This window comes from Haliotis cracherodii, unplaced genomic scaffold (assembly GCF_022045235.1).
Source record: "Haliotis cracherodii isolate W230 unplaced genomic scaffold, xgHalCrac1.p SCAF_17, whole genome shotgun sequence".
Lineage (NCBI taxonomy): Eukaryota > Metazoa > Mollusca > Gastropoda > Lepetellida > Haliotidae > Haliotis > Haliotis cracherodii.
In genome coordinates, this window is record NW_027266272.1 from 4337522 (window position 1) to 4363361 (window position 25840).

The window sequence follows — 25840 nt, forward strand, 5'->3', positions numbered from 1 at the left end:
ACATTAAGTTCAATGTGCCAAGTTTGTCTTGCACAAACTAACACATTAAGTTCAATGTGCCAAGTTTGTCTTGAACAAACTAACACATTAAGTTCTTTGTGCCAAGTTTGTCTTGAACAAACTAACACATTAAGTTCCTCGTGCCAAGTTTGTCTTGAACAAACTAACACATTAAGTTCAATGTGCCAAGTTTGTCTTAAACAAACTAACACATTAAGTTCCTTGTGCCAAGTTTGTCTTGAACAAACTAACACATTAAGTTCAATGTGCCAAGTTTGTCTTGAACAAACTAACACATTAAGCTCCTTGTGCCAAGTTTGTCTTGAACAAACTAACACATTAAGTTCCTCGTGCCAAGTTTGTCTAGAATAAACTAACACATTAAGTTCAATGTGCCAAGTTTGTCTTGAACAAACTAACACATTAAGTTCCTCGTGCCAAGTTTGTCTTGAACAAACTAACACATTAGGTTTCTTGTGCCAAGTTTGTCTTGCACAAACTAACACATTAAGTTCAATGTGCCAAGTTTGTCTTGAACAAACTAACACATTAAGTTCCTTGTGCCAAGTTTGTCTTGAACAAACTAACACATTAAGTTCAATGTGCCAAGTTTGTCTTGAACAAACTAACACATTAAGTTCCTTGTGCCAAGTTTGTCTTGCACAAACTAACACATTAAGTTCCTTGTGCCAAGTTTGTCTTGAACAAACTAACACATTAAGTTCAATGTGCCAAGTTTGTCTTGCACAAACTAACACATTAAGTTCAATGTGCCAAGTTTGTCTTGAACAAACTAACACATTAAGTTCTTTGTGCCAAGTTTGTCTTGAACAAACTAACACATTAAGTTCCTCGTGCCAAGTTTGTCTTGAACAAACTAACACATTAAGTTCAATGTGCCAAGTTTGTCTTAAACAAACTAACACATTAAGTTCCTTGTGCCAAGTTTGTCTTGAACAAACTAACACATTAAGTTCAATGTGCCAAGTTTGTCTTGAACAAACTAACACATTAAGCTCCTTGTGCCAAGTTTGTCTTGAACAAACTAACACATTAAGTTCCTCGTGCCAAGTTTGTCTAGAATAAACTAACACATTAAGTTCAATGTGCCAAGTTTGTCTTGAACAAACTAACACATTAAGTTCCTCGTGCCAAGTTTGTCTTGAACAAACTAACACATTAGGTTTCTTGTGCCAAGTTTGTCTTGCACAAACTAACATATTAAGTTCAATGTGCCAAGTTTGTCTTGAACAAACTAACACATTAAGTTCCTTGTGCCAAGTTTGTCTTGAACAAACTAACACATTAAGTTCCTTGTGCCAAGTTTGTCTTGAACAAACTAACACATTAAGTTCCTTGTGCCAAGTTTGTCTTGAACAAACTAACACACCAAGCTCCTTGTGCCAAGTTTGTCTTGCACAAACTAACACATTAAGTTCAATGTGCCAAGTTTGTCTTGAACAAACTAACACATTAAGTTCCTCGTGCCAAGTTTGTCTTGAACAAACTAACACATTAAGTTCCTTGTGCCAAGTTTGTCTTAAAAAACTAACAAATTAAGTTCCTTGTGCCAAGTTTGTCTTGAACAAACTAACACATTAAGTTCAATGTGCCAAGTTTGTCTTGAACAAACTAACACATTAAGTTCAATGTGCCAAGTTTGTCTGGAACAAACTAACACATTAAGTTCCTCGTGCCAAGTTTGTCTTGAACAAACTAACACATTAAGTTCCTTGTGCCAAGTTTGTCTTAAAAAACTAACAAATTAAGTTCCTTGTGCCAAGTTTGTCTTGAACAAACTAACACATTAAGTTCCTTGTGCCAAGTTTGTCTTGAACAAACTAACACATTAGGTTTCTTGTGCCAAGTTTGTCTTGAACAAACTAACACATTGAGTTCCTTGTGCCAAGTTTGTCTTGAACAAACTAACACATTAAGTTCCTTGTGCCAAGTTTGTCTTGAACAAACTAACACATTAAGTTCAATGTGCCAAGTTTGTCTTGAACAAACTAACACATTAAGTTCCTCGTGCCAAGTTTGTCTTGAACAAACTAACACATTAAGTTCAATGTGCCAAGTTTGTCTTGAACAAACTAACACATTAAGTTCCTCGTGCCAAGTTTGTCTTGAACAAACTAACACATTAAGTTCAATGTGCCAAGTTTGTCTGGAACAAACTAACACACCAGGTTTCTTGTGCCAAGTTTGTCTTGAACAAACTAACACATTAAGTTCAATGTGCCAAGTTTGTCTTGAATAAACTAACACATTAAGTTCCTTGTGCCAAGTTTGTCTTGAACAAACTAACACATTAGGTTTCTTGTGCCAAGTTTGTCTTGCACAAACTAACACATTAAGATCCTTGTGCCAAGTTTGTCTTGAACAAACTAACACATTAAGTTCAATGTGCCAAGTTTGTCTTGAACAAACTAACACATTAAGTTCCTTGTGCCAAGTTTGTCTTGAACAAACTAACACATTAAGTTCCTCGTGCCAAGTTTGTCTTGAACAAACTAACACATTAAGTTGAATGTGCCAAGTTTGTCTTGCACAAACTAACACACCAGGTTTCTTGTGCCAAGTTTGTCTTGAACAAACTAACACATTAAGTTCAATGTGCCAAGTTTGTCTTGAATAAACTAACACATTAGGTTCCTTGTGCCAAGTTTGTCTTGAACAAACTAACACATTAGGTTTCTTGTGCCAAGTTTGTCTTGAACAAACTAACACATTAGGTTTCTTGTGCCAAGTTTGTCTTGCACAAACTAACACATTAAGTTCAATGTGCCAAGTTTGTCTGGAACAAACTAACACATTAAGTTCCTTGTGCCAAGTTTGTCTTGAACAAACTAACACATTAAGTTCCTTTTGCCAAGTTTGTCTTGAACAAACTAACACATTAAGTTCCTTGTGCCAAGTTTGTCTTGAACAAACTAACACATTAAGTTCCTCGTACCAAGTTTGTCTTGAACAAACTAACACATTAAGTTCCTTGTGCCAAGTTTGTCTTGAACAAACTAACACATTAAGTTCAATGTGCCAAGTTTGTCTTGCACAAACTACCACATTAAGTTCAATGTGCCAAGTTTGTCTTGTACAAACTAACACATTAAGTTCAATGTGCCAAGTTTGTCTTGCACAAACTAACACATTAAGTTCCTTGTGCCAAGTTTGCCTTGAACAAACTAACACATTAAGTTTCTTGTGCCAAGTTTGTCTTGAACAAACTAACACATTAAGTTCCTTGTGCCAAGTTTGTCTTGAACAAACTAACACACCAAGCTCCTTGTGCCAAGTTTGTCTTGCACAAACTAACACATTAAGTTCCTTTTGCCAAGTTTGTCTTGCACAAACTACCACATTAAGTTCAATGTGCCAAGTTTGTCTTGTACAAACTAACACATTAAGTTCAATGTGCCAAGTTTGTCTTGCACAAACTAACACATTAAGTTCCTTGTGCCAAGTTTGCCTTGAACAAACTAACACATTAAGTTTCTTGTGCCAAGTTTGTCTTAATCAAACTAACACATTAAGTTCCTTGTGCCAAGTTTGTCTTGAACAAACTAACACACCAAGCTCCTTGTGCCAAGTTTGTCTTGCACAAACTAACACATTAAGTTCAATGTGCCAAGTTTGTCTTGCACAAACTAACACATTAAGTTCAATGTGCCAAGTTTGTCTTGCACAAACTAACACATTATTTTTTTTGTTCCAAGTTTGTCTTGCACAAACTAACACACCAAGCTCCTTGTGCCAATTTTGTCTTGACAACATAAACACATGAACAGTATGATGTCATTGCGATGTATGGCTCACAAGTAAAGTACTTCAGGGGTGACCCCATCATGGTTTGTTCTGAAGTAGCTGTGCTATACATTCATATATGCGCGTACTATACATGGTGTTTATGTGAGAAATAATGAATAATGATATGAAATAATGAATTTTAGACAGATAGATAGATAGATAGATAGATATAGATAGATAGATAGATAGATAGATAGATAGATAGATAGATAGATAGATAGATAGATAGATAGACAGATAGATAGATAGATAGATAGATCATAAACGCACTGTTGTCAATACAGAGCTTTGCTTTCTATATATGTTACAGCCAATGTGTAAAATCAGCCACTGTGTAAAATAACTGAAATTTCACAAAACAGTTCAACAATTCACATAGCCAAAATATGTCAGTCATTATACCATGTTTGTCCCTTCACATTGACGAAAGTGTATGAAGAAGTTCAATAGGGATCACAAACATCACATGCACTAATTATGTAAGGATAAGGAGTAAAATAAAAACAAATATACATTTACTTTCGTTTTCTTTTATTCATTTGTAGTCACTGGGTGATCAAATAGAACCCCGAAATGTTTAGGATCCGTTATCATTAAACCATAAATGGAAACTTTTTTGTAATATAGCTGAAATATTTTGGCGTTTGTAGCTTGCCTGAGTGAAAATTTCACTCATTTTACACATTAACTGATTTGAAATATACTGAGAGTATACAGATGAAAACTGGATTTGATTAACAATTACAAACGTTCTCAAAACTAGGCTGAAAACATTTGCCGAAACACTGCAAGCTTAAGGTTCAAAACACATCTATGATCCCCGTATCAAATACATCACCCTTTATAACCATTTCTTGTTTGTTTCATTTTTAGCCACTATCAAACATGGGTGTATACTTTCTTTTGCCCTTCAGTTTAGGTCCCAAGCCGCCTATTTTGTAGGTGAGAGGCGATTGAATGGATCGGTGGTCAGGCTCGGTGACCTGGTTGATTATATAATTACAATATCATCGTATCCCAATTGCGTGTCATGATGTCCTAACTCGATTGTTTACAATCTGGAATATTGTCGCATTAATCAACCAACCAACAAACAAACATTAAGGCAGAGTCAATGTCAGATAAAGAAATGTCTTCTTTCAAATCCGTAAAACGTACATTATTCGTAAATAATTCAAGTCCACATTTATATTTCTAACTAACAGTTGGAATTTCCAAGTGCAGGTACAAGGTAATAAATTGTCAGTACAATATGGCACTTGAAGGCAAATGTATGCATCAAAGATTATGAGGAAGGCAAAGGGAAGCATCAAGGATTAAGAATGATTCAGTGATGGATCTCCGAATCGCTGCACGTATATGTGTGTAACCTTCATCATGATGGACATCTCAAGGCTGGTGGCCGGTCAGCGGAGGACGCCCACAAGACCACGATGACCCGGCCCTGAACTGTATGTCACGTTCAGTGCGGGGACGCCGAGGAACACGTTCACGGTGACATCAACACCACACACACGTACGTATAACCCCTGTCTCCAGGCCAAGGCAAAACGCCGAGCCTTTTTATACGGCAAATCATTTTCTCTTTGACTGTTCTGATAGGCTTATGGTTTTCAGCAAAGAAGAAAACACCCTGTACATCGGACAAGTAGATATTTGTGTCGTCAGCTAAACGTGACGACGTTTAAAATCGTTTATGAGCTAAATATTTAAACTCTCATAGCTAAAAGCCCTCCGAAAACGATTTCTTTTGTTTCCGATTATATTTGTCTTTCTTATATGAACATTTATGATATCATACATGTACAATTCTAAACAAAATTTACAAAGCACAATGACGGTTTATGATTATTTACCATATTTGTAAATAAACGAAAGTAAAGTTTATTCTACTTTGATCAAACCAAATAACACCTCTACATGTACGGGTTTCCTGATCCAGACACGATTATTTACAGGCCACCGCGTTAAACAACGAACAAACACACAAACAAACAAAACAAACAAAGGCTGGGTAGCCTAGTTGTTAAAGCCTTGACTTGACATGGGTATCAGGTGTGCAGTCAATTACTTATATCCCACTCAGTGATTTGCTTGGATATTTTAAATAACAGCGTAAAACCATAACGACTCACTATTGCTACATGTCTGCTTGTTTGATTGTTTAACGCCGCGCTCAGCAATATTCCTGCTATATGACGGCGGTCATAATCCAGTATGGACAGGACAATCCAGTGATTGACATCATGAGCATCGATCCATGCAATTGGAATTCGATGACATGCATCAACCAAGTCAGCTAGTCTGACCACCCGATCCCGTTAGTCCCCTCTTACGACAAGCATAGTCGCCCTTACGGCAAGCATGGGTGGCTGAAGACCTATTTTTGAACATATACTCAGAGTTGGGTTGCGGGTGTTGGGGTGCATTCAATCAATCTTTTAAATAGTAATTTCAAATAATGTAGTACAGCTTATTTGGGCCCGAACACAAACGCCCGCGTCAAACCACAACTCACATGAACCAAATCAGGCACCAATACACATTAAAAATACATAGCTGGTATATTGCTGACTGGCGTAACAAGCAAAGATACAAACATAATCTCATTTAAGAGCGGTCGTATAGCTTAATGAATAAAGCGTTTACGTGGCTTTGGTATAGTCAGTTTCCTGTGTCCCCTACAGTGATATCAATTGAATATTGCTAAAACTGCGCACAACCAAATTCACTAACTATTAGCCATTCAATTTGCTAAGGATCAGTTGGTGTACTTTATCAACCATTGACATAGTGGAATAGACCTATTTTTGGTGCACCAACTAGGATTTCGTTTGAACAATATAATCTCAGTCACTCACTAACTGACAAGCCAGTCATGCAACCCTGAACACAGCGAGAATAAACAATGTCACACGCACAGGTCAACCACTGTGACATTGGCGTGGCAAATGACCTCGGAGGCGATGAACTTACCATGGTCTCTTTTAACCCGACCCGAACTTACTTTTATGTCCAAGGTGACATATACCCAAAGTATATACCCTTTATGTGAGTGTTTAAAAAAGCCATAAACGTCATTTAAACGTCGTGTTTCTTTCGAATTGTTTTCAACGGTTTGTTATTTTTGCTTCGTGGTGTTTGGTATAAAAGCATGTCAGTATGTCTTGCCAAGTATTCTCGTCCAATACACCCCAGCTGTTCCGTTCTCTAACTTCCGACACAATGGTCGTCATTGTAGCTGCCTGTGTCATCTTCGCCATTACTGGTTCTGCCTCTGCTGCAAGTAAGTGTTTCAAGCATCAGGTACTGTAAACCGTTAAAGACTCATTATGTAGATAAGTTACTGTTAAACAATCGTATACTTTGCAATTTGTTAATGTTAATTTCCTGGTCCAGACGCGGAGTTAGAAAGATACTGTCATACAATGAATACATTACTTTAATTCAAATATGGAATAGAACCTGAAGATTTGTTGTAACTTATATGGATATAATAATTTAATTTTAGAAACTCCTGCTTCTGTATTTTGCTATATGTATATAAGTTACTGTCATACAATGATATACTTTGCAACTTGTTTAGTTTGAACTACAATTTGTGGGAACTTAATTATGCTTCAGTATTTTGCAATATAATGGAACTTTTGTACAATGAGTAACTACATGGACAAACACCATTAGGGGTCAGATTTGAAAAACGTCAACACAATTACAGCAGATTCTTTTATTTACCTAACTTTTATACTTCGTTGTTCCGTGGGGATCCCAAGTAACAACATAGATTCCCACAAACGTGTCGACTTGTTTGACAGTTTGTCATCTTACTCCAATAGCGTGGATCGATCCTCATGATGTCAATCACTGTATTGTCTGGTCCAGACGCGGCATTAAATAGTGGCTTTATATAAAACTGTACATGTGAATTGTCGACAAAACTGGAACTATACATCAGGTTATGTTGGTGTCAACAGTATTAGAAATGATCAGTAAGTACATCCGTGACACTGTATGATGTTGACATCCTCAGCTCCCACCAACTGCACCATCTCTGGATGTGGGTTTGGAGGCAAATGTATCGACAATGCTGCTGGGACGGCGTCCACCTGCGTCTGCTACCAAGGATTCGAACTCAGCCTCCAGACATTCGAATGCATAGGTCAGTAACAATGATCCTAATATTTAGAAAGACCCAACTAACCAAACTTATTCGCTTGTATATTGTAAGTGGCGACTCCGGTGGCCATACTAGGTGACCTGACTTGGTGGGTGTCATTGTACCTAAACTTCTGACAACAAGTGTTCTGCATTACCTAAACTCCAATGTTTATTAACGGTCGTGAATTACCTGGAATATTTGGAGCGTAAATATAAAATGTCAACGAAAGAGAATTATATGAGCAGACCATTTTCCCCATTCTCGCGAATACCTGGTGTCATCACTGATTTGCAGCAATCCATTCGTTCAATTTTCACCACATTTTTGTCTTTAATCTGTCACGGGAGATACTCGATATTGAATATTCTCTTGTGTGGAAGCAGTAGTACCAGTGTGTCAGTGCATGTTTCTCTTCCAGACATCAACGAGTGTAACTACACCAGCGCCGCCCTGTGCCCTAACGGCTTCTGTCACAACATGTACGGCGACTACAAGTGCAACTGCTCCCGGGGCTTCGTGCCGCACTTCCCCGACGGAAAGACCTGCGTGCGACGTAAGTAACGAACGTCAGACCTCGTTAATCCGGACTATACCATGCTCAAGGAAATCGTCCGGATTAACGAAGCAATGAAATTCAAATTTCAGAATAGGGAATCTACTGGGGTTGCACTGTCTACAGGTGCAAGGGGACTGATGGACATATTCTTAAAGACCCGATATCATTTTCCGAGACGAATCTCAAAGCTAGAAAGTAAAAAAAACATGACATACCTGCTAGAAGCACAGTCGTTGTATGATTCCGAATACATCATTAGCATATGTTTATCAATCACTATTATAGGGATTATGCTAGATGTTCATAAAAAGGTGGCACCCGTCACAAACACATGCAAAGGCATGTTCACCTGAAAAAAACAAGAGAACATAATTATGGTCAAAATAGTGAATTGCTTTTTTGTCACTGATGCGTCAAATTTGGAAATGTCTTCCACTTATCCACCAAAAAGCATTCTGAAAACTTGACAATGGCCCTGGACTTTGTCAACTTCAGCACACAACATTTGCGGAAGAGTTATAAGACGCTTGTTGAAATCGTAAAGATTAAACTGATGATAAGGAACTCATCTAGCTTCTGGACAATGCTTGGGGGGATGGGGGGAGCAGGAGTCAGAAAAATACTTTCATGTTTGAACATGGAACATCAATCTGTGCCGCACAACGCCGGAAAACCAGGTTCGATTCCCGACATGGGTGCTACGTATGTCTTCAGCCCAAACTGAGTCTATGGCCTCGATATTGTTGGAATATTGCTTTATGTTGCGCCAAACTCAACATATCAACATCTCAAAACACATAGCTTGCAAATCGATGGCATATGATTCGTATGCTCACTATAAACGCCCTTCTGTTTCAGCTATATTCCCTTTCATCAACAACAACAACAACAATAACAACAACAACATCTTTGGCAACATGCCAATCTGGCTCTTGTCTTTGCTGTTTGGAGAGATGTAAGAAGAGCAACATCTTAACAGTGTTCTAGTGTGTCCAAGTAGACAGCGAAGGATCGCAACACGTCTGGCAATGGATCCATAAAAACAAATGTACTGCAATGAATAAATATGAATGGCAGATTTAACGTTGTCTTTGTTTACTTTAAGTTTTTGAATGGCATTTAGAAGTCATGCACTTGGGAACAGAATTTATGGATGTCAACTTCTTTATTATGAGGAACTCAACGTTTCGGAATACATATTTACTTCTTCATCATGTGAAATGGTTGGAACCTGATGAAGGGGTAAGTATACACACCGAAACGTTGTGTTCCTCATATAAAAATAAGTTGACATCCATAAATTCTCTTTCCCCTTTGTTTACAGTTGTTAATCCGATCTCTGGGTACATTCAGGACATGTGTTTATTTGTTAACGCCGCTCACACCAACATTCCATCTTAAAACGGCAGTGTGAAAATAATCAAGGCTGGACTTGACAAACCAGGGACTGATATTTTGACAGCGTCCCACGCCGGGGTACAAGGCCCCGCAATCAACCGAGCCAGACCACAGGATCTATTAAGTCGACACGTACGTCTGGCGAAGGTTGCTCGGGATCTGTTCAAACCTGTGGAAGGAAAACCCGAAGTGATGCTTGTCTCAGACGTTTACCGCTTTGGTGAAACTCATAAGGACGGGTATGGTGTTCACAGGCCTAAATGTGGGATTCGAACCCACGATTTCTGCACAGAGAACAGTGACACTTAAAGCGAGTAAATGAGAAATACATGTAGGCTTCAATCAATTTACCCACGTGGAGAATCGAAACCGGCCCTTCAGCATAACGATTCCCGGGTGGCTTTAACAAGGGGGAACCGTGTATGGTTAAAAAACCAAAAACGCACAGGTAGTATGTAGTTCATTGAACCTTACTACAAAACAAAATCCAGTATATGAATTGGATATATGTTATTGGAAAATTTTGGTGGCCTGATATTCGGCAAAAGCTGCGTCAAAAAACAGCCATTGTCGAATCGCAATGTCTTAAACGACATTGTTTTCATACTTGTACAAAAATGTCATGGAGGAAAACAGTCAAGGAAAATGCATGCGCAAGTTATGGTATTTGTAAATCGCGGTAGGCTGGAATCCAAACCCAGAAGACCAGTTATCGTCCCTCTTTTGCAACAGATCCATCGACAGCGACGCTTGCGTTGGTGCCATACCTTATAGCCTTGGAATTTGAGAAACTGGACACGAGCGTGGTTTAGTGATGAATCACGAATTCTTCTTCACGTTACAAGCAGAATGGCGTACACTTATCCAGTAGGGAGATGCAGAGCCGAGATTGCTGCAAGGAGCGGTCACACGAGATACTGAGTTCAGCGCAACCTTGTGGCCTTATGTGACATGACAATGAAGAGTTTTCAATGCCTTTGTACAACGACATCATGTGACTATCGAGCTCCAAAATTTCATGTATCTATGATATTGAATTAAATATATCGACTTTATTAGGTACAATAAATTTACTAAAAATCTACCTTTCTTTATTTGAAGAGTGTATAAGTGTATTCTTTCTTTTGCCTGTAATTTTAGATGTATTGAGTCCCTCAGTGTTCTTATAATCAATAAAGCCGTGATTTAATGTACAAGTCTGTCGCAGCCACGAAATTACATCATCTTAAACGATATATCGAGCTAAAAGAAGTTCGAGTTAACTAGGTTTCTTACACAACGGTCGGTGAGAAACCCATTTGAGATAACTGGTATCAAACATATGTGTGAGATCGAATTCGAGGCCCGTGATTGGCTACTCCAAGGTGATGACCTGAGGTCAGATGATGACGGACTACTTCTCTGATTGTAAGTCATTGATAGGTTGCTCGTGATTCAGTCGAATGTTCACATACGCCTCGTTGAACCACAAGACCGTGTAATAATTAATAATAATAATAATCAGTTACATTATATGCTGTTATGTCAACGTTATCATTTTTTAGAGTGTAAACCCCCTGGATGCCACAGCGACACATATGTCCCTCCTCTTCAACCCTCACTTCGAAGTCGAATAAAATTCAAAATACATCACGCAAACTAATACACTTCGCAGTTTTGAATTCACTTTTCTGTTTATCATTTGCTGTCATTTTCGGCAAAGCAAAATTAGTGAATGTGACATCTGAAAATTAGGTACATTGTAAGTCTGGCCAAATCACAATACACGGCGTTATTTACTGTGTTTTTAGAAATCTAAATATTGGATATTTGCTCGAATAATTAAAGTAGAAAAATAGCATATTAGTGATCACGGGTATCAAATCACTAATGATAATACAGAAACGTCGCTGATAAGCCTAGAATCGTTTAGAATGTTTTGGAAAATACGCATTCACAAACGCCGAAGTGTACGTTCCGCCATATTGGATTGTGTTTACAAAATGCCGGTTATGAGACGCCTATTCGATCAGGTATATTTCAAACTCAGATGCTATACATGCATCCCTGAATTCCATATATATAGAAACAAATGACAAATTTGTCACCAATGCAAATTATCGAGATGAAATCATGCCAAATAAATAGGCGTGGAAACTAACACTGTGCTCGGAAAACTGTACTTGCTGAAATGTAAACAAAGCAAAATATTCATGCATTGGCTCGATCACGCGTTTGAGAATATTCATGGGAAGAGTATCGTTGCACTAATAATGGAATTCAAATATAAACATTACAATGATGTGGTAAATTCATTAGAAACCGTACAAGTGTGACGCCATGACAGATGCTAAATCACGCACAACGCCGACGGTAGTTATCTGCATTTCTGAATTATTCTCTTTGTTACATGGAAAACATGGTAAACAAATAACAGTAAGCAGATTGTCAGAATGTTTCTGAATACTTACGTGAAACATTAATGTGTATACGATCCCTCAATCAACGAAAATCTTCCTCTGGAAATCCCGCATGCTGTTTTCAGTGTACACGCCATTTTGCAAAAGTCGTTCGTCGGTAGTGATGTCATACGGAAGTAAACATTGTTGTACATATTTGGTAGTTTCTTTGAGATGTCAACATTTAATTCGGCATCCATCGTGTTCTTTGTTTTTGTCTTGTTTGCATTATCATCGTCGCCTTGATAATCCACAGACATTGCGGAAACCTTTTTGTGTAGGGTCACATTATTTATGAGTAGTAAGCAGTACATGGAACGATGTCACTTATGACAATAGTGTTATGTATTAATGCGCTACTGCGATCATGAGAATATACAAAATGCATAGATCCGGTGCTAAAAAGGTGCGATTTTAGGGTGTGTAAGAAACAGATTACTGTAAACGTGCCTGTCAGATACCATTGATCTTACAACTCGTTGTTACAAAGCGTATCTAACTCCCTTCTTTCGTTAGATACGTTTTGAAACAACTCGTTGTAAGATCAATGGTATCTGATAGTCACTCGTGTATTAATCTCTATTTATCATCCAAAACTGGCTCTCAAGGGAGATCTCGCTGCAATGAAATTGCGTCACCATTATTACAATGACGTCACAATCAAAAACATCACTAATGTGTCTGCTACTGAAGCTGTTAGCAGTATTTTCTTACACCGAGACACTGCTTATTACCGTCTACAAACTGAAAAGTTTGGAAGAATGATGTTGGATAAATAAAATCTCTCCCTGGTGTCTTTTGATATCAAATATATCAACACTCGTTGAAAAACGTGGAAAAAGTCCTCTTTGATTCTCCATATGTATACAGTGCATGTGGCAATCAACAGCAATAACACTGATGAGAAGTTTTTCTTCATGTTTCCACTCCTTTCCTCCACATTTAGCTGCCATACCGTTATATAACTGAGTTACTGCCCAAAGAGGGTTGAACTAAAATCACTTACTTCACATCAGCAAACGCTTTGACTAGTAAGACCCAACATCGCCTCTTGTTTAGAAGGTATTATTACTTGTGTCAATATAAGTGAGGCCCGTGAAGACGCCGGGGTAGAATAGGTCTTCAGCAACCCATACTTGCCGTATAAAGTGACTATGCTTGTCGTAAAAGGCGACTAACGGGATCAGGTGGTCAGGCTCGCTGACTTGGTTTATACATGTCATCGAACACGATTGCGTGGATCGATGCTCATGATATCAATCACTGGATTGTATAGTCCAGACTCGATTATTTACAGACCGCCGTCATATGGAATATTGCTGAGTGCGGCGTTAAACAACAAACTGTGTGTGTAGCCATACAACATTGTCTGTTAGTAACAACAGTATTCCTTCTCCCGTGGGTTAGAATAGATTCCCAGCAACCTACGCCAGACGTATAGATCCTGTGGTCTGGCCCGATGGATTACTTCGTATGGTGCCCCTGCGTGGGACGCTGTCAAAATATCAGTCACTGGATTGTCAAGTCCATCCTCGATTATTTACAGACCGACGTCATATAGCTGGAATGTTGGTGTGTGCGGCGTTAACAAATGAACAAATGCCCTGAATGTACCCAGAGATCGGATTAACAACAGTAAACACAGGGGAAAGAGAATTAATGGATGTCAACTTATTCTTTTTATGAGAACACAACGTGTATACTTACTCTTTCTCAGGGTCCATCAATTTCACCTCCAAATACTCTGAAACGTTGTGTTCCTCATAATAAGGAAGTTGACATCCATAAATTCTGTTCACTAGTGCATCTCTTCTAAATGCCTTTCAAAGACTAAACAGTAAACAAAGACAACCTTAAATCTGCCATTACATTTATTCATTGCAATACATTTGCTTTTATTGATCCTTTGCGGGACGTGTTGCGATCCTTCGCTGTCTACTTGGACACACTAGAACACTGTTAAGATGTTGTTCTTCTTACATCTCTCTAAACAGCAAAGACAGGGCCCAGACTGGCAAGTTACCAAAGATGTTGTTGTTATTGTTGTTGTTGTTGTTGTTGATGATAGGGAATATAGCTGAAACGGTAGGACATTCATAGTTAGCATACGAATCATACAATGTCATCGAGTTGCAAGTTTATGTGTTTTGTTAGTGGATATGTCGGGTTTGGCGCCTCTTTCAGCAATATTCCAACACTATCGCGGCCTTGGACTCAGTTTGGGCAGAACACATAGCACCGATGTTGGGGCTCGAACCTGTCTTTTGGCGTGACGAGCCATCGCTTCAACAACTAGGCTGCCCAACGGCTCTATGTAAAATGAAATTAAACATGTATGTACGACTCCTGCCCCAAATAAAGCACTCTCTTTCTTCTTTGTGTAGCGGCCATAAAACTTCCGAGTCCCGTGATGGGATTCGAACCACGGACCTTCTGATCAGAGGTCGGACGCTTGTCCACATGACCAAAGAGGTTAACCCCGTCAGCAAGCTGACAAGGTAAGGATGTCATCTGTGGGATGACTCCACGCCCTGCTACATACTCTCCCGTGAACCGAAGGCACGTCCCGGGCCGCATAGTAAGGTACTGAGGCTTATTTTGCTCAAATTTCATATGAACGTGCTCAGCCCCACGTTGGGCGCCAATGTAGCAGCCATAAAATTTCCGAGTCCCGTGATGGGATTCGAACCACGGACCTTCTCATCAGAGGTCGGACGCTTGTCCACATGACCGAAGAGGTTAACCCCGTCAGCAAGCTGACAAGGTAAGGATGTCATCTGTGGGATGCTACATTTGTACGTTAGAATCATCTGAGGAAAAGAGATCGGGTCGCTTAGTATTTTCTGTCAGCCACTACCCCACCCCACCAATATATCCTTACACTGGAACCCCGGTAGAATTTCTGGATTTCGAATTTCCTTGAGTCGGGATTAACCATGTTTACCGCGAGTCACTTACGTCGCACGCAGGTCTTTCCGTCGGGGTAGTGCGGCACGAAGCCCCGGGAGCAGTTGCACTTGTAGTCGCCGTATATGTTGTGACAGAAGCCGTTAGGGCACAGGGCGGCGCTGGTGTAGTTACACTCGTTGATGTCTGGAAGAGAAACATGCACTGACACACTGGTACTACTGCTTCCACACAAGAGAATATTCAATATCGAGTATCTGCCGACACAGAATCCATTGGTTGTAAAAGACAAAATAGTGGTTAAAATTATACGAATGGATCACTGAAAATGAGTGATGACACCAGGTGTTCTCGAAAAGGATAAACATGTTCAACTCTGATAATTCTCTTTCCCTGACATTTCATATTTCCGCCCCAGTTAGCAATATTCCAATTAATTCACGGCAATAAATAAAAACTGGAGTTTAGACAACGAAGAAAGGTGTCTTTCAGCAGTTTGGGTACAATGACAAGCTCCAAGGTCACCTGGTATGACGACCCGAGTGACCTCTTAAACAACTGGAGTTGGAAACTTTCTTAATATTAGGATCATTGTTACTGACCTATGCATTCGAATGTCTGGAAGCTGAGTTCGAATCCTTGGTAGCAGACGCAGGTGGACGCCGTCCCAGCAACATTGTCGATACATTTGCCTCCGAACCCACATCCAGAGATGGTGCAGTTGGTGGGAGCTGAGGATGGCAACATCATACAGTGACACGGATGTACTTACTGATCATTTCTAATACTGTTGACACCAACATAACCTGATGTATAGTTCCAGTTTTGTCGACAAGGACTCGTTTCTTTCAAATATCGAGATAAAGAAACACAGTTGTAATTCACATGTATAGTTTTATATATAGCCACTTTTTAATGCTGTGTGTGCACCAGACAATCCAGTGATTGACATCACGAGGATCGATCCACGCTATTGGAGTAAGATGGCAAGCTGTCAAACAAGTCGACACGTTTGTGGGAATCTATGTTGTTACTTGGGATCCCCACGGAACAACGAAGTATACAAGTTAGGTAAAGGAAAGAATCTGAGTAATTGTGTTGACGTTTTTCAAATCTGACCCCTAATGGTGTTTGTCCATGTAGTTACTCATTGTACAAAAGTTCCATTATATTGCAAATACAGAAGCATAATTAAGTTCCCACAAATTGTAGTTCAAACTAAACAAGTTGCAAAGTATATCATTGTATGACAGTAACTTATATACATATAGCAGAATACAGAAGCAGGAGTTTCTAAATTTAAATTATTATATCCATATAAGTTACAACAAATCTTCAGGTTCTATTCCATATTCAAATTAAAGTAATGTATTCATTGTATGACAGTATCTTTCTAACGCCGCGTCTGGAAAAGGAAATCCAGTGATTGAAATTAACATTAAACAAATTGCAAAGTATACGATTGTATGGCAGTAACTTATCTACATAATGAGTCTTTAACGGTTTACAGTACCCGATGCTTGAAACACTTACTTGCAGCAGAGGCAGAACCAGTGATGGCGAAGATGACACAGGCAGCTACAATGACGACCATGGTGTCGGATGCTAAAGAACTGAACAGCTGAGGTGTATTGGACGAGAATACTTGGCAAGACAAACTGACATGCTTTTATACCAAACACCACGATGCAAAAATGGAACAGCGTTAAAAACAATCCCAAAGGCACGCGACGTTTAAATGACGTTTATGGACTTTTTTAATCGCTGACATAGGGGACTTTGGGTATATGTCACCTTGGACATGAAAAATATGTTCGGGTCGGGTTAAAAGAGATCGTGATAAGTTCATCGTCTCCGAGGTCATTTGCCACGCCAATATCACAGTGGTTGACCTGTGCGTGTGACATTGTTTATTCTCACTGTGTTCAGTGTTGCATGACGGGCTGGTCAATGAGTAAGTGAGTGAGATTATTTTATTCAAGCCAAATCATTGTTGGTGTTGCACCCACAATAGGTCTATTCCGCTAATTTATTTTTCAAAGGTTGATTAAGTGCCCCAATTGATCCTCAACCAACTGAGTAGCTGACTGTGTGTAAATGTGCCTTGCGCAGTCTTCACAATATTCAAGTAATATCATTATGTTTATCAATATAATCCGTGCATGTAGTGGTCATATTTGGTTTGATCATAATAGGATAGGTTATATTTCTAAAGTAAATTATTATAAGCCGTCAGTACTGACATAAACTGAACGGCAAAAGAAAGCTTACACTTATGTCTGATGGTGGCTATAAATGAAATGATGTTTTTGATAGGGGAATCGCAATTGTGTTTTGGACTATACATGTTTAAATTCTAAACATGTTTAGATTATGGGGATGTTGTGATTAGGTGGTGTTTAGGCAGTGAGACGATAGCTCATTTCATGTGTTTAGACCCTAAATATGTTAGATAGAATACACTAAATGTGTTTTCCGTTTAGGACGTAAACATGTCTTGTATGCGTTAACATTCTATACAAATTATTACAGGGTACAATGCGTACTATAGCTGTAACGATGTGTTAAGCAATAAGTTAAAATTGAAACAAATAAACCCAACCAAACAATTTTTGTGTAAAAAATCAAATTTCTACTGTGAAATACAAGTGTTGATTGCAGCGACTACAGTAACGATATTGTTCCCTGATTGCATTTAAAAGATATACCTTCTAGTTGAAATAAAGTATTATTATGAGGGTTGATTTGACATGATATAAATAGCTTTTCTTTACACAGAGTATGAAGGATTTGGTAAACTTATGGCAACGGTCCGTATTTCTCATGTGGGTCCAACCGCAGGCATCATAGACTTGTGGGATACACATTTGTCCTCAATGAGGGGGCCGCTGAGGACAACGTCTGACGCCTCGGAAGGATGAACTCTTCACACATACACACGCCATTAAAACCACCTTTTTTGTCTCATAAATATGTGCCATCATAAAGAGATTATCACTAGATACCTTGTCATCGTGACCTTGACATACACCCTGAATGTCATTTGCATCAAAAGCTACAAAGGACTGGATGTTGAGGTGGAATCTCTATAAATATAAAGGAAGGCTGCTTCTTTCCATTAACCATCCTGACTCTCACACAGAACGGTTCTGCTCGCAACTTTCTTGCTTCAACCATGAATTCTTCAGTTTTGATTGTTGTCCTTGTCGCCGTCTTTGCGGCAACAGCGTCAGCTCAAGGTAAATATATATTAGCATTTAAGTTGTTTAATAGGTGTAAAATGCATGGGAATGTGTACTGCATTCTGATTGGGGAAGAACTGTTGGATCTTATAAATCTTTCGAACTTTTCAGAGCGTATGAATATTTTTTCTTGATGCATATCTATTTCCTGAATCCCATTTTTGAAAGAAAACGCTATGGTTGAACAATAATTGTACGAAGAACTTCGATTTTGTCCAAATTCTTCTGTCAGACGGTGAAAGGTGAAAGGTGACTATGCTTGTCGTAAAAGGCGACTAACGGGATCGGGTGGTCAGGCTCGCTGACTTGGTTGATGCATGTCATCGATCCCAATTGCGTGGATTGTCTGGTCCAGACTCGATTATTTACAGACCGCCATCATATAGCTGGAATATTGCTGAGTGCGGCGTTAAACAACAAACCAACCAACCAATTTCCAGACTGACGTCATAACTGCGTCACCGCTGCGAGATCTCATATCGGGCCCTGGGGAAAATTACGTGTGACTGTTTTACTTTACAATGTCCATAATTATTGAGTGTTAAATGCATCGAATACTGAGTGAGTGAGTTGGGGTTAACGCCGCTTTTAACAGTATTCCAGTCATATCACGGCGTGTGAGGTTAATGTGGGAGGAAAGCCCGAAGTGATGCAGGTCTCAGACGTTTACCACTTCGGTGAAACCCACGAGCACGGGTAAGGTGCTGACAAACCTAGAAACATAATCGGGGCGAAGCGGGATTTCGAACCCACAATCATAGGTTTCTGGCGTGCCCAAGGGACGCAAATCTGCACAGCGAATCGCGGCGCCTTAGACGACTGGGCCGCCCGTGCCCCCCATCGCATACTGAATAACACCCGCTAATATGAAAACACATAATGATTATGTCCTAATTTGACTTGTAAAGGTGAAGATCCGGGGTAGAATAGGTCTTCAGCAATCAAAGCTTGTTGTAGGAGGTGACTAACTGGATCGGGTGGTCAGGCTCGCAGGCTTGGTTGATGCATTTCATCGTATCCCAATTGCGTGTATCGATGCTCATGATGTCAATCACTGGATTGTCTGGTCCAGAGTCGATTATTTATAGAAGGCCGTCATATAGCTGGAATATTGCTGAGTGCGACTTGAAACAACAAACAAACAAGATAGCTGTAAGTGGCATTTGATCACACTAATTCACTGTACGTTGATGGTGATATGGCTCAAATACTGCCGATACGACTATTAATTTAACTCACTCACTCATGTTCACGATGACGTTATTAACCATGTGGTACTGGCTGGTGTTTCTGTTTGGCTGTTTCTGTCAGTAATGTCAAGTAGTTCCTGTTTAATCTAGGACATTGTGGTGGCAGAAGGGTATCAGGTTCTTCAACTGGGTTCAAATCTCCCATTATGATCCCTGGTCTATCGTCACAATACCAGTGTTGTGGATTTAATCAAGGACTAAAACGTCTCCAGCTGACATGACATTGAGTTTTCCTCACACTCATCCTACTGTGATTTATATGAATTTCTGTTACAGGACTTGGAGCACTGCTGGCCTTGAGTGGAGGTTTGGGTGGTGCGGGTAGCCCGTTTGGTGGCGCAGGTGGACCAGGTGGCGCAGGTGGCGCTGGCGGGATGGGAGGGATGTTTGGCAATTCAGGTAATCATAGGGGTTATACATAGAAGTAATAGAACGATTCTCAAAGACAGGAAGAGCTGAAGTAACACATGACAATAGAATTTCTTCTGCACATGGCGCCTAACACAGCAAAACTAACAACCTGTGTTTAGTATACAATGGCGCTAAAATTAGCACGATACTGAAAACCTCGTTTTAAGATTAAGCCGAGTTTGGATTGTGCGCTCGTTGACGACCTCTAAATTTAGCAATTACATTTGTACAGGGGTACTGCATGGAAGAACAGTACAGCTCCGATCTAACATCAATGGGCGTGATATATTCATCTAGAAAAAGTACTTCCCCACCACTTCATTATTTTTATACATCGAGAACATGCAACTATCCATCCAGGACATTAACTTTATTTCGAGAAATGGCTAAGGTACCTGCTGCGAGGTCACATCAGTGACTTCCAAGAGAGAAAGCAATTGAAAAGAGTATCGACACAGCTACCATCATGTCGTTAGCTCATCGCCTTCGCTTTCTATAATGTGTATTTCACATTGTACTAAAAAAAAAAAAAAAATTTCGTGACAAAACTGTACAGGATATATTTTAACGTATCGTGTTCACTTTGCATGTGACAGGTCTCAGCCAACAGCTGCTTCAATGCCGACTCCTGAGCCGAATCTTCCCGATGGAAATGTGAAGATGTCCGTGGGAAATCTGGAAATACTACAATGGCAATCATTCATCATAAATTGTCAAACATGTAAAATTGATTAATCATTTATCAATAAACAAGGTATTCGATAACACCTGGTGTGTTTGCTCTTTATTCTCTTCTATGAGGAGTACAGGTTAGAAGTGATTCCCAACAACTATGCCTGCCGTACGAGACGACTCAATAGATCGGGTTGTCAGGCTCAATGGCTTGGTAGACTGCGTATCTTGGAAAACCGACGGTGTGAATGTTGTTCATTGTATCTGGTCTGGTGCAGTTCTTCAGCTTAATGTGGGAGGAAAGGCTAAACTGACACACGTCTTTGACGTTTATCGTTTTGTCAAACCAACAAGCATGTGTAAGGTGCTGACAAAACCATGGGACATAATCAGGGTGAATCTTGTACTTGTACCTGCGATCATCGGACACCGGCAGACATGGAACATACCCAAAATCATTAATGTAGTGCTTTAAAAATCTGGGCCACCCTTGCTCCTGTCTCCACAAGAACACACCATGGTCTTGCTGTCCAACTTGAGTCCAACAAGTGGTCACCGGACTTACCCATGTCCGAAATAATATGATAAAATAATATTGCAGAAATACAAAACATTAACATTCAACAGTTACTAAACAATGTTACATAAACACACCCTGCATTTTTAGCATGACCCATGCACCTAACTGTGTACTGCTTGTGGTGTAGTAACTTGCCCATATTTTTAACAACCTGGTCGCCCGATAGTCCGGAAATATCAATACTTAATGTAAATGTTTTCAGGGTTTAGTACGGAATCACTCTTAGCAACTAGGATTGTTACTTTGAAGCAATGTACGTTTAGGATTTACAGAAAAGTGGCGAAAAGAAAGGTAATCTTGTGACTCAAGATATCACAGTCAAGAAATGTTTATACTTGCATGGTACCTTCAAGTAGGAATTGGTAAAATACTTTCCTATATACAGATTTGAACAGTTCCGGTTGCGCCTATCATATACTAGAGACACCCGGAAGTCTAAAGGTAGTGTAATGTAGAGTGCCACTGTAACTACACAAGGTATATTTCGGGTATCAAATATCACTCGTTACTCTGATCCTGACCGCCAGTCGTAAACAATCCTGTATATTTCGGGTATCAAATATCACGGCTACTCTTATCCTGACTGCCAGTCAGAATGAATCTTGTATATTTAGGGTATCAAATATCCCTGTTACTCTCATCCTGACTGCCAGTCAGAATGAATCTTGTATATTTAGGGTATCAAATATCCCCGTTACTCTCATCCTGAATGCCAGTCAGAATGAATCTTGTATATTTCGGGTATCAAATATCACCCGTTACTCTTATCCTGACTGCCAGTCTTAAACAATCCTGTATATTTCGGGTATCAAATACCACACGTTACTCTGATCCTGACTGCCAGTCGTAATCAATCAAGTATGTTTCGGGTAGCCCAGCCGTTATAGCAGTCGTGTATCATGTTGGATTTCATTGCGAAAATGGAAAGAATTAGAAAAACACGTTTCTGTTGCCCCCCGCCCTGATATTACATTATTGCTAATAGCAGCGTAAAACCATACCCACAATGAGTTATCAACGCTATGTCACATTTTCAATGAATATGATGGCGAACTTTTTAATATTCACAATGTGGATAAGCGTGATATTCACATATTTAGGCGAACAGCACACACTGATTGTTTAACCGTAAATAAATCTTACGTAATGCCACAGTTTTCCGTGGGTGTGTTGCAGGTATGACCGACATTAGGTTGAATTTCCTTCGTTGTAGTGACATCGATCTGAGGGTCCCACCGTTTTTGCATAAAATGTCGTATATATATTTTGATTATGGGTTTTAAAATCACTGTACCGCATAGAACGTGAGACTGTGGCTGCAGCAGCGGCTTTACAGAGACCTGCAAATAGAAGATGGGGATGGGGACGCGTAATGAATTTGGCTTTTTGCGTAAAACAACTAGCTTTACATGTAAAAGGCAGCGTTAGGTGTAAACATACATGACTCTTCTCACACTATCCGCTAACCGTTGAACCGATACTAAAGCGACCTAAAACAACAATATAACAACTTCCTCTTCTTAGACACAATAAACAAAGGATAAGTCCGATATAATAAATGCTGTAATCGACTCCAACCAACCAGCTTCCAGTTCTTCATTACAAGCTGTGCCTAAAGTGTGAAATAAAAGACAGTTTTGTGTAATTTATATGAAATAATTATCGAATATGGCTTGGGGACAACTTGATACCATCATCATTCTGCAAAAGTATCCAGTTGGATTTGACAAACGTTATCAAAATGTTACAAGGCTCAAAACAGTCGCCGAAACATTGCAAACTAAAGGTCCAAAACACAGCGAAGATATCCGTATCAAATACGTCAGCGTGAAAAAAACAATTTCTTGTTTGTTTTTCATTTTAAGCCACCATCTAATACAGTATTAAAAACAACGCACAGGTAGTATGTAGTTCATTGAACCTGACTACACAAAAAATCCGGTATATAAATTGGATATATGTTACTGGAAAATGTTGGTGGCCTAATATTCGGCAAACGGTGTGTCAAAACGGCATTGTTTTCACACTTGTTCAAAAATGTCATGGAGGAAAACAGTCAAGGAAAATGCATGTGCAAGTTATGGCATTCGTAACTTGTGGTAGTGGCTATAAAAATGCAAGCATAAGCCAATAATTTGTCATTCAATTGTCAACATTTTTCAAGTTCGCAAATGCCGAGACTCATCGCTGCCGATCGGAACATCGCCATAGGACGTATCCAAAGAGGGGAATGTTGCACGCCACTTCAACGTCCACCACAGCACAATTTGCTGCCTTTGGGGCCAGTAATTTGATGAAGCAATGTATTGGTACAGGGTGGGTTTTTCCAAAATATTTGTTTTGTTTATGATTTCTCTGGTGTTTTTGTCTTAAAACGTCATATCCAAACGCATCCCGCATGAAAAACCCGTATGTTAAAGCATGATTTTCGATAGACGCATTTAATGTCACAGAACAATCAATCAATCGATTGATTGTTCTGTGACATTAAATGCGGGATCACATCGTGTCGTGGATGGGTATAAAACATCGATCTCCGTCTTTTTTCATTCACTTTATTTGGAAGTTTGTGAAGAGTGCAAAATGCCAAGACTGAGCCACGCCAATCGTCACATCGCCATAGGTCTCCTGGAAGCAGGACAATCTCAACTTACAGTTGCCCGTCGAATGAATGTTCAAAGCACGATTTCTCGTCTCTGGGAGAAATATCGGCAGCAGAACTCGGTGGAAGATGGACCTAGAAGTGAACGTTCTCGAGTCACCACTGCACTAGGTACATCCGGGTACATCACCTGCGTCAGCGAACAGCTACAGCGACCACTACCGCTAGGCAAATACCCGGATTGAGAAGGATATCTGCACAGACTGTCAGGAACAGACTACGAGAGGCAGGTTTAAGAGCAAGTAGACCCTACTTTGGCCCCGTTATGCGTCAGCAGCATCGACACCATCGCGTTCAATGGTGTACAAACGTTCAGGCCTGGAATTTGGTGAATTGGCGTCGAATCTGGTTCAGCGATGAATCGAGATTTCTGTTGGAACGACGGGGTTTGGAAGAATGCAGGTGTACAGACGACGTCATGAACGTTTTGCCGACGCCTGTGTCCCCCAGGTGGACAGATTCGGCAGGGGCAGCGTGATGATGTGGGGAGCCATATCCTAGACTGAGTTGGTGTTGATCCAAGGCAACCTGACAGCGCAACGCTACTGCGATCAAGTCCTTCGTCCACACCTCCTTCCCATTATCAACCGCCAGAGGGAGCTATTCCAGCAGGATAATGCCAGCAGGATAATGCCAGACCTCATACGGCACGTGTCTCCGGAATGAGAACATCAATGTGCTGCCCTGGCCCTCCAGATCACCAGACTTAAACCCATTAGAACATCTTTCGGATGCCCTGGACAGACGGGTGCGACAGCGTAACCCACAGCCCCAGACACTCCAGCAACTAGCACATGCACTACAGGCAGAGTGGGCTACATTGCAGCAACATCAGATTCAGAGACTAATTCGTTCTATGCCGAGACGATGTCCCGCAGCTCTGAACGCCAATGGTGGTCATACGAGGTACTGACTTCAGCGCCATCAAACGTCGAGGTGTGATTCATAAACTGACTTTTTCCGATGTCTTATTAAACAGTGATACCTTGACATTTCCTGTGTAAAATTTCTTCGAATTCCATTTGCTATTATCTTGTCCACAGTGTATCAAAATAAAAAGAAATCTGTAGTTAAAATTCTTATATGCGTTGAGAGAGTATGTATCGAGCTAAAAGAAGTTCGAGTTAACTAGGTTTATCATCCAAAACTGGATCTACATTGTAGATATTGCTGCAATGAAACTGCGTCACAATGCTTTGCAGACCATTGTGACGTCATTGTTTCTATGAGGTCACAATCAAACAACATCACTAATGTCTCTGCTACTGAAGCTGTTAGCAGTATTTTTTACACTGAGACACTGCTTATTACCTACAAACTGAAACGGTTGGAAGAATGATGTACGATGATAAATAAAATCTCACCCTCGTGTCTTTTGATATCAAATATATCAAAACTCGTTGATAAACGTGGAAAATTTCCACGGCAAGCCTCGGAGTTTTTCCACTTTTTTCAAATCGTGTTGATATCTTTGATTCTCCATATGTTTACAGTGCATGTGGCAATCAACAGCAATAACACTGATGAGTAGTTTTTCTTCACGTTTCCACTCCTTTCCTCCACATTTAGCTGCCATGCCGTTATATAACTGAATTTACTGCCCAAAGACAGTTGAACTGAAATCACTTACTTCACATCAGCAACCTTGCCAACATCGCCTCTTGTTTAGAAGGTATTATTACTTGTGTCCATAATAGTGATGACACAGTTTTGGAATGAGGCGTGTGTGTAGCCATGGAACATGGTCTGTCACCAACA

At 39.9% G+C, this 25840-nt stretch overlaps 2 protein-coding genes across 2 annotated transcripts; one reads left to right on the forward strand and one right to left on the reverse strand.

Annotated features, from left to right (window-relative positions):
- The first annotated feature begins 6969 nt into the window (after positions 1-6969).
- LOC139464258 (uromodulin-like) lies at positions 6970-9481 on the forward strand. The gene is made up of 4 exons (XM_071245779.1): positions 6970-7093; positions 7838-7966; positions 8385-8519; positions 9381-9481. The coding sequence occupies exons 1-4, from the start codon at positions 6970-6972 to the stop codon at positions 9479-9481; spliced, it is 489 nt and encodes a 162-aa protein (XP_071101880.1).
- Positions 9482-14334: 4853 nt separating this feature from the next.
- On the reverse strand, positions 14335-16859 carry LOC139464259 (protein delta homolog 1-like). Its single transcript, XM_071245780.1, has 4 exons — positions 16799-16859; positions 15868-15996; positions 15317-15451; positions 14335-14435 (listed from the first exon to the last, which is right to left on the reverse strand). The coding sequence occupies exons 1-4, from the start codon at positions 16857-16859 to the stop codon at positions 14335-14337; spliced, it is 426 nt and encodes a 141-aa protein (XP_071101881.1).
- Between the last annotated feature and the right edge of the window lie 8981 nt (positions 16860-25840).

Bases quoted from the DNA above. Each gene is read 5' to 3' on its own strand.
- LOC139464259 (XM_071245780.1), bottom strand. From the start codon at position 16,859: ATGGTCGTCATTGTAGCTGCCTGTGTCATCTTCGCCATCACTGGTTCT. The intron at 15,997-16,798 runs GTAAGTGTTTCA...TGCCATCCTCAG, and splicing joins TGGTTCTGCCTCTGCTGCAA to CTCCCACCAACTGCACCATC. The intron at 14,436-15,316 runs GTAAGTGACTCG...CTACCGTTTCAG, and splicing joins CGGAAAGACCTGCGTGCGAC to CTATATTCCCTATCATCAAC.
- LOC139464258 (XM_071245779.1), top strand. From the start codon at position 6,970: ATGTCTTGCCAAGTATTCTCGTCCAATACACCCCAGCTGTTCCGTTCT. The intron at 7,094-7,837 runs GTAAGTGTTTCA...TGACATCCTCAG, and splicing joins TGGTTCTGCCTCTGCTGCAA to CTCCCACCAACTGCACCATC. The intron at 7,967-8,384 runs GTCAGTAACAAT...TTTCTCTTCCAG, and splicing joins CCAGACATTCGAATGCATAG to ACATCAACGAGTGTAACTAC.